The sequence below is a fragment of the Seriola lalandi genome, unplaced genomic scaffold (assembly GCF_002814215.2).
Source record: "Seriola lalandi dorsalis isolate HSWRI2012SDOR001 ecotype SW California unplaced genomic scaffold, Sedor1 jcf7180002054953, whole genome shotgun sequence".
In the NCBI taxonomy this organism is placed as follows: Eukaryota; Metazoa; Chordata; class Actinopteri; order Carangiformes; family Carangidae; genus Seriola; species Seriola lalandi.
Window position 1 is genome coordinate 1,296,893 of NW_019525504.1, and position 9,734 is coordinate 1,306,626.

Consider the following 9,734-nt stretch of genomic DNA (forward strand, 5'->3'; position numbering starts at 1 on the left):
CACGTGGGGCTGAGTGTGTTTTGCTGAGGCCAGGGTATTTGACTGTGGTTAGAGATTAACCATGGACAGATTAACCCCATACTACCTAGAATGACCCACTTCTCACACACACACACACACCAGCAGATGTGATCTTGTGTTATTGTGTTGGTTTTCCATTTTTCTCTGAAATGAGTAGCTATTTATCTGATTTATAATGATCAGGTCTCGATGTAATAAAAGCAGAACATCATGTACTGTATATAAAGCATGTATGTACTTCGCCCTAAATGTGCACTGGGCACTTTTTGAAATAATAACCTTGTTTATCACCAACTAAACCCAATAAAAGATTAAGGGATATCAGATATGCTGAGCATCACTTAAAAACTAAATACATCTGAAACCATTAAACTGTAATTTGTAGCTCACCGTGTTGAACACTAACCTCCAAACAATGTACAAACAATCAAAGAATCTTCCTAGAGATAAAAAATATTAAAACACCAACAACTACATGAACCACTACACTCCCACCACTGTGTGAGGTTAGAGCTTAAGAGTCAGCAGGACACAGCTGCAGCTCAACCCAATCAACTGCATCTGAGCTCCTTATCTCTGGTTTATACAAAAAACTCCCTGACGCGCACACACACACACACACACACACACACACACATTATTTATGCCTCTGATCATCAGCTGTCATTAGCTTTGAGAGGATGGTCACATTGTTTAGTGATACCTCAACCTAAAAACTGAACCGGGCTCTGTTTTGTGGTGCCCATTATGAGGATAATCCACCTGTCCCGCTGTAAAGGGCATCAGCTTTCACAATTTTCTAAGGCTCTGCAAAACCCTTTGCATTTCTGAGATATGTTATTTTACATATTCTTCCCTTTGAACGCATCACTTCCTGTTTCCTATAAGTGTAAGGGTGCTTCTTTATGAGTGCTGTGTTTACAATGGATTCTGGTAGTGACACGTCTGATACACAATTTGGCGTCACATTTTACAGCTACAGCTGATATTTCTCAAGTGTCAACTATCAACAAACTGTCAGCTTTTAGTTTCCCCACATCAACAAATTTTTATTGTTACATGCTTCGACCCAAAAACTTTGTGAATTACAACTCACTGCACTTAAAAAGCTCTGCTGAAGCCAGACAGAGAAGAGTGAGTGAATGTCTAGTGTGACAAGGGGCAAGCTGCAATGACAAGCTTTCAGAGCCACTGAATGCTGCTTATCTTGTTACATCTTCCTGAGCAAACTCAATGATCACTGGTTCAACAAAGCTGCTATTTACCATTTCCTGATCATCTAAACCCAAAGTTGATTCATTCAACAGAGGGCAGAATTTCTAGTAACATTTTCCTTTATGACAACCATTTTGAGAAACATTTACTGTGCTTTATACAACACCCAAAACTGACTCAAACATTAGAGAATACATTCAAACATCCCCAAAAAAAATCTAAGAGTGTATGGACGACCAGGGTTGTGACAAGAAATGCAATAAAGCATTTCATTCATTTCATATTTTAATATGCAATCAAACAGCTCCTTACATCCCATGGCCAATTGTGATTGTTTCGCCTGGCTTTACCACTGAAGGTTCAGGGTGTCACAGAAAGGTTAGATTTAGCAATGTTTTATTCATGAATTAATAAATGTATTGTGTTTTATGCTGTTTCAAAAAATAAATTTTTAAATTTGAAGAATTTGTTGATGGATTCATTGTAAATTTATAAAATCTTTTTACAATTCCTATATTAATGCCTATTAAAATATGAGATTAAGTAAATGCTGTAGTACTTAGACATCAAAATGTCATATCAAAGTAGCAGAACGCCTCACAATGAGCACGACATTTGCATGAGATGTGTTACTTCCTGCTACTATTGATCACTGCAGATCATCAAGCAAGTACACTAAAGAATGATTGGTCAGCAAGTTCAACGGTGATCCATACTGATTTACTATCATCAATAATGCAGACACTGACACACACTGTGCTGTGGTTCAGGAATGTAATGAAAATGTTGCTGTGTGTGAGTGCCGGAAGGGAGTTTTTTGTTGTCACATCAAGCTGAAACAGACACGTTACAAAACGCACACATGACAATGATGATGGATAAAAGACAAACAGAACACACATACATTTACCCCTTAGGCAGATCAGCTGAAGATATAATAAACAGAAACTGAAAGACACACAGAGATTTAAACCAAGAAGAGGTCAATAATAAAGGCAAACATGCTACACAGTAGGTCTGATATACAACATGTGGAATATGAACAACTGATTGCAGAAATTAACTGATTGTAGTTGCTTCATTGCTGCTGGGATCAATGACGTCTATTAACTTGTTTTTAACATTATTTTTAATATTGAGCTACTGGACACTTTAATTTCATCTAGGGGGCGAATGAAGTATCTATCCATCTACCCATCCATAACACTGGACTCTGCTCAGTTCACTGTTGGCACTGTGTGTGTGTGTGTGTGTGTGTGTGTGTGTGTGTGTGTGTGTGTGTGTACCTGGTAGTACGTCCTGATGTGTCTGGTGAGAACAGTCAGGTTGTAAAGGCGAAGCGACACATCATTGTTGACATTCTTGTTCAGCCTCTGGTTGGTCGGGCTCGGGTCACTATGGAGACACAGACACACACCACAGGAGCATTTAGGTTGACGTTATTAGAGGCAGTTGAGACAAAGATCATTGCACTCACACATACTCACACGTCCCAGGTCCAGGGAAACTATTGTGCTGGAGAAGGATTTATGCTTTACGCACGCGAGGCTGTGCCAGACTGATATGCATATGAACAGGGGGTGTGTTATGTGGTCTGGCTGGACCTATTATGACTGTCATGACGTTAGATTGAGGATGGAGCTCAATTCACCTCCAATCTAAATATAAAGCGGCTAGAACAGATTTGGTGTGGCTTGGCCTCCACATGCCTGAGGCTAAACAATGATCAAACCTACAACTACTTCTTGCAAATAACTTTAATAAACTTTGTGTTCTTTGGCATCTCTACATTTATATCAATTTAACAAGTGTATGGAATGAAATTCACTTTGGACTTTTGCCCTCATCTCTCTCTCTCCTATCTCTCCTATCCAGAAAACTATCCTGGGTGTGTGTGTGTGTGTTTGTGTGTTTGTGTGTGTGTGTGTGTGTGTGACGTAGGTGAGGCATCTGGAGAGAGTGAAAGAAGTGAAGCACCGAAGCGAGTTTATACGTGTTCAAGAACAGTAATTGAGGATGGAGGCGGATAAATTGGTTCAGAAAAGAAACAGCACTGGGTTAAACGTCTTTCTCAGGGATTCTTATTAAATGCACTTTTTTGTTGATTGAGCTAAAATCTAACTTGGTTGTGATTTCCCCATTTATTACAAATTTAAAATAGAGTAAAGAAGAATGTTTTAACGCCAACAAACGCTGCAGGGAGAAGAACCATCACACCACGCATCAACCTCTGAGGCTGGAAAATGAAGCCAACACTGTTCATTTTTGGATTAACTGGGAGTTAGGGGCGGAGTCAGGCACTGCCAAGATGGTGACGGTGGGTCAGCTCACTCTGAGCTTCAAAACCACTATTCAGAAACCTGTGGGGATGTCATGGAGGCTATGTCTTTATTTATAGTCTATGCATCATACTGGTGTGATTCTATGCATCAAAGGGTTAAACCACGTATTTATGAAGTGCTGCAGAGGAGATTTCAAAATATTGAGTTTTGTATTGTGTATCGCGATATAGCCAAAAATATTGCCTTATTATTTATATGTCCGCTGACAGTTTCACTGGTTTAATTTATTTTGCTTTAACTAAACGTTCATCTGATTCTGTTAAACTCCACTTGACATTTCAGCTCTTTCACTGTTTACGCTTCAATTGACACTTAAGATGGTTTCAAGTTTCAGGTTACATCTTTGAACAATCATTTCAACTGCTGAATACAGGTCAGCTGAATCATCAACTTTTACATTCTTTCAGTTGATACACTAATTTGCCACCAATTTCGTTTTGGACTCATCAACTAACACTTACAGCTCAATTTATCTCTGACACTTCTTTTTCTGTTTCACCAACAGTCCAGACTAAAACAGCATTTTTCGCCCCTCAAAATGGAGTCATGAGGAGTCTTTTCCACAGCAGCCTCCAGAGTGTGTAAATCTCTGGTGTTTCAGCATTTATGAGGTAAAAGGAGCTTTTCCAAGCGAGTCCAGTGAAGATCTGAGGTTGTATGCCTGTAAATCAAGACGGCCTGTGGTCGCATCTAATTTTCTCTGTGGTTGCTCATTTTAAATGACAGTCTTCCTCAGGTCGGGGTTGGTGAAGTGAGCCCTGTCTGGAGCTGGCACGTGACACATCTTATGCATCCCCAAATGACAGTACAGAGTCCAGAGAGACTAACTGGGCCAGTAAAAACTTTTTGTTGCACCTATAAGCGTGCATAGTACACTGGCAGTCTCAATGAATATCAAAAAACTATATCTGACTTAATGTTAGCTTGTTAAATCTACCTTCTGCTGTCTTATCTTTCTTTTTCTCTTCTTTCTCCCTGTCATCTGTCAGATGTCCCCACATGTCTCCAGTTATAGATTAAAAGTCCTCTGTAGAGTTGTGTAATTGCAACTTCATGATATTATATATATATATATATGTGTGTACGTATATGTATATATGTACATATGTATAGAGTAGAAAGACTGGGTTTATAGACTGACTGATTTAACAGCTGACTGCTTCTCTGACTGACTGATTTACCAACTGTCTCTGAGTGCCTATCCTCTGATAGTCCTCATGGCCCTTCAATCCTGACCTCCTCCTCTGTAACCCACTTTCCTAAAAACCCCTATAAAATCCTACTAACCCCCCCCCACCCTCCCCAAACACCCCAAACACCCCACTCCCTCCCCCATCAGCCTACATTCGTTTGTGGGGAACAATAGCGTGATTATCACTGTTTCTGAAGACAATAACTAACATATGAACATGTGGTCTGATTGTGGACACAGGGCTGTCTGGGTGAGACAAGATTGAGATTCCACACAAGTAGATATGTTGATAGATAGGATATATATATAATATCTATACGATATTATTGATATATATATCATACATATATATGATATTATTGATATATAAGATATTATACATATAAAAGATATTATTGTGGACAGTATTATTGTCCGGATTTTCCAGCTGATACTGAGGGATAAGTCTGGTGATAAGTCTGGTGGTTGCACTGGGGGACATGTTCCTTCATTACCATGAACACACACTGTAGTCTACTTTTATTCAAAGCAACATATACCATCCTGCTGCCAGAAATACTCCCTATAGGACTAAATGTGTATTAATCTCCAATTTAACAGAGTCCACAACAGATGCACATCTCCTCCTGTTTAGGTAACGTTTGTATTCCCTGTGTATGTCCATTAGTTTGCATTAACATGACTTTGATATTTGTGACCGATGTTCTTGCTCAGTGGCAGCTTTGTGATTTCTTCTAGAGCCACACAGATCAGAAACCAGTCCGTAAATGTGCTGAAACTCAATCTGTTCTACCTGTTACAAACCTGATTGTGTGATTCCTGACACTGAGTACAAACTGACTTCAGCTCAGCTCTGAAGGGACTGCAAATGATAAAACTCTCGTATACACCATTTCTCTTTGCAACCTTGAGCAGCACATCTGGCTGTGACGTTTACAACCTGATACCAGCAAGTCAGGATGTGGTTACATGAACACACTCACACAGACACACACAGGAAACACTGGATTAACTCACTTACTGCTCATATACCCACTTCAGACACACAAATACAAATGCACACCAAAAGACACTTCTTACTGACTCATGCAAACTCTCACTCTGTATGCTGAGACCTACATGTGTGTCATGATCTTGTGCAAGAAGACACCGTCCACCAGTTCCATGAACATGCTGACCCGCTCCTCTGAGCCCACACTGTCACATGAACCCAACGGGCCCAGCATCCGCACCTAGAGACAGACAGGTTACAGACAAAGACATGAAACAGTCAGGTACATGTAACACTATAGAGATGTACTCGCTTTAAAATGTTATATATGATACAGTGACATTTTTTTTTCTCTTTATTTATTTATTCAGGGGTATTTTGTTTCTTTTTGAGAAAAAATACCCTGCTCAAACTCACATAATATTATACCTCAAAGGTGCCTAGTACAACCACAGTGTGGTCTGCAAGCACTGCTCTTTCCCTTTCCCCTCCCAGATCTAACCTAAAATCTGGTCCGGATTAAAACCTGGTCCAGAGACTGTACCGGCAATGTTTTGGTCACAAAATATATTTCATTAACGCATGGATGTGAACATTAAGAAAAACTGAGAACAAGAAAAAGAGAGAAACTGGTTGGGTGAAAGTTGCCCTGAGGCACTTTTCTACTGTCTGTCCATGTTAATCGTGTTTGTCTGCCCAACAAAGATGGGAACAACTGTTGGTTGACTGGTCAGGTCAACAGGATGTGAGGCCATGGGGAAACAGGAAGTACCACAGGGTTAATAACCTGTTGAGAGCTCTGCTGGTGGTCTAGTCTGGGCTGGGAGCCCATATTGGGCAGGAGGAAGATTACTCGTGTAGTAGAGTCTAATAGAAGACACTAGTATCTATCACTAGTATACTTGAGAGTTAATATAGCTTACCTTACAGTTTTTCTTACATCGTTTCTTTTTACTGTTGTGGAGCATCTTTAACTACACAAACAGCTGTTTTAAATCAAATGTTGTATTAATGAACCTGCCTGCAAATGAATATATGCACAGCAATAAGGCAGATGATACATGCTGGTCTGATGTTTGCAGTGGGTTATAGGATGCTGCTGTTTTACTCTGGATTTGGTTTCAGTTAGTTAAATCAGTCTCTGCTTAAAGCTTTTCGAGTTTAGTGAAATCAATTGAAGTGCTGTTTGCTATGATGAAGATAATGACTGTTTTTTTTTTTTAACACATTTACACCTTGAACATCAGCAACACATCTAAAATCACAAATCTGTGAGAATATTAGGGGGGACTGTAGGGATGTCACGAGAACTGATAGTTCGGTAACAAGTCGGAGCCAAAATTCTTCTGTAGGTACCATGGATGTGGTAGGTACAGGAGATATGATTCTTCCGGGACTGACCAGGGCAGTATAATAACCCTACAACGGTCTTAATGGGACATCAAGAGAGGAAGAATGCAGGCACAGTAAACAATAACAATATGTATAGCACTTCTGTCTTCTTTATGTCTCATTAATCAGTCGTACACACAGTAGCTGTCCAACTTAAACAGTGGTGGTTTAGAAGGTAATGAGGTAAATGGTGGTCACATCATTTTTTGATTCATGACTCTCCCCCTAAATCTGCACATCTGCAGCCTAAGTCATGTGAAATCCACCATTCCCTATCTAATAAATGTCTCTTTTCAATACAAAAATGCACATTTTAAAGTGGCTTTTTATTGTGACCAGCCCAGGGAAAAGTTGTGCAATAATCATGCTGTGAAATCAGCATCTTGGTATGTCGCACCTGTCAGGTGAATGGATGATCTTGGATCTTGGCTCACTAACACGGATTTAAACACATTTGTGAAGAAAATCTGAGAGAAAGAAGCCTTTTGTGGGCTTAGTAAAAGTCTTTAACATCTTTAATTCCACACTATTGGTCTGTTACCCCGTTAGTCAATTTAGTGTCCTGTTTCTTACTGGAATTTCAATCATTCATTGTACTGGGGGGGGGGGTCTTGCATGCATCAGCATTTTAATAGCAAAAGGCAAAAGAAGAGGTAAATAAGTGAGAGAAGTGAGGTACACCAGCTGTTAGCAGTGAAGCAAAGCAGACAAAACTTCTGTTTGACAGTTTGGATGAGAAGCACACTTGGAAAGCCCCTGAGACACCAACCAAAAATCTCTCAATGGACCACTTAATCTGAGGCTTTTACACTACAAATCTTTCCCCTTTCACTTTAGTGTAGTTAATGAATAAAAACTATTAACTACAACAAAACTTCAATAGAAAGGTAGAATATGGATGACATGTTATATACATGTTATATTATATATATATATAATATGTTTGCTGCCAGCTACTAGTTTGTCAGTTGGCTGAGAGAAAGTAAAACACAGGCAGAGGTCACCATCACAACCGTGTGTGCGCGTGTTGCTCTCACTCACCCACACCACCAGCGGCGACTCCATGAAAGTGGCTAGTAACTCCGACAGAGTCACATCCATAGTTGCTCCCACGGCTTCCGACTCCGCTTATTAATCACGAACTAATCATTAATCCACCACTAAATCTGTCGATATCCGCGGTATGTCTCAACACGGGGCAGAACAAAGCCCCCGCGAGGCATCGACCCCCCTCCTCCTCCTCCCTTGCACGAGCTTTCTCTGTGTCTCTCACACACCACTATTGTCTCGCGCTGTCCGGTTTCCTTTAACACAAGGTTTAAAATTAAAAATAAAAATCGTTAAATGTGGATAAAGACAGTCTGAAGTACTTTCACAGACCCTCCTGTGACTCACGGAGTCAACTCCGTTAGTTTATCGGGTAGTTATCCAGTTTATTTTCCGGCCAAAGGTAAACCACTTGATCCAAACTTCGCAGGACAGTTACTGGCGTTGCCAAGGATACACAACTCGAACCGAAAAGCGGCAAAGCAAGCGTAAAATAAGAAAACAGAAATAAACAAAGTAGAAAAAAGTAAAATGCACGATATAAGAGGAATGGAGAGCGTTAAAAAATTATAGTTTCCGTTGATTGCTACATCTCCACCACGTCTCTCTACCTCTTTCCCCTCCTTCTGCTCATCAACCGGACTCCGAGACCAGAGGCGGTGAGGCAGGAGAGGATTGACTGACAGGAGTATCGACCAATCCGCTGCAGCAAGAGGCGTGGGTCCCGCCCCCTACGATACATTACAGTGCCATCATTTGGTAGACGTTTCTATAAAACTGACGTCACAGCAACACAGACCGAACCAGCCAAAGAGTTTAGACGGAACAAGATAAAGAACGTCCCATAGCGGGATTTCAAAATTTGATTTTTTTTGTGACTTGTAGGCATAATGTTATGAGCTATGGGTAATTAAGTAATGCAATAATAAATGCTCATATAAAGTTTACTTTTTTACTTTTTGTAGGCTTTTAAGAATACAGAGTTTCTTCAAGCACTATATGCGATAAACGTAGCAAACCATGGTGGTATTATGATAATTATTGCCAATATATTGAATAAGTATGTATGAATGAACATTATCTTGATATGATATGATACTGCCATATTAATTACTGTTCCATATCTATAGTTTGTGCCCATGTCAGCTGGGAAAATAAACTAAATAAAATACCTGGGTCTTCTGCCCATGTTGGGCCTGGCCCATATACTTCCAAATCTGGGCAGATTCCAGCTGTTATCAGCCAGGCTGACAGCCTGAAGATTTTCTGTGTGTGCACCAGAATTGGTCCAGATGTGTACTCTGACAATCACGCTGTATATGGGCCAGATTCAGGCCTTGAAACCAGGTGTATACTGGGCCAGAAGAAAACAAGCATGGATTTATTTTGCTATCTGAGTAGTAAATTTACTAGTAAAGGAGCTATATTACCATATTGTATATAGGTACACTACCAATCAAGCAAAGCTTTATATAAAACACATTTCATTTCAGGTGGAAGCACAACTTGCTGCACAGAGTGTGAGCTGCCACGG

At 40.1% G+C, this 9,734-nt stretch overlaps 1 protein-coding gene across 2 annotated transcripts in view; it reads right to left on the reverse strand.

The window, feature by feature from the left end:
* The window catches only part of ccdc88c (coiled-coil and HOOK domain protein 88C), a 50,116-nt gene extending 41,285 nt beyond the window's left edge, over window positions 1-8,831 (reverse strand). For both annotated transcript variants that reach the window (XR_015436341.1, XM_023394769.2), the window contains exons 1-3: window positions 8,195-8,831; window positions 5,890-6,002; window positions 2,523-2,631 (exon numbers count right to left, since the gene is read on the reverse strand). Coding sequence is in view for 1 of the 2 variants with exons in the window: in XM_023394769.2 (XP_023250537.1) it covers window positions 2,523-2,631; window positions 5,890-6,002; window positions 8,195-8,254 (282 nt within the window). In the remaining variant the exon portion in view is untranslated. The remainder of the gene's footprint in view (window positions 1-2,522; window positions 2,632-5,889; window positions 6,003-8,194) is intronic.
* Between the last annotated feature and the right edge of the window lie 903 nt (window positions 8,832-9,734).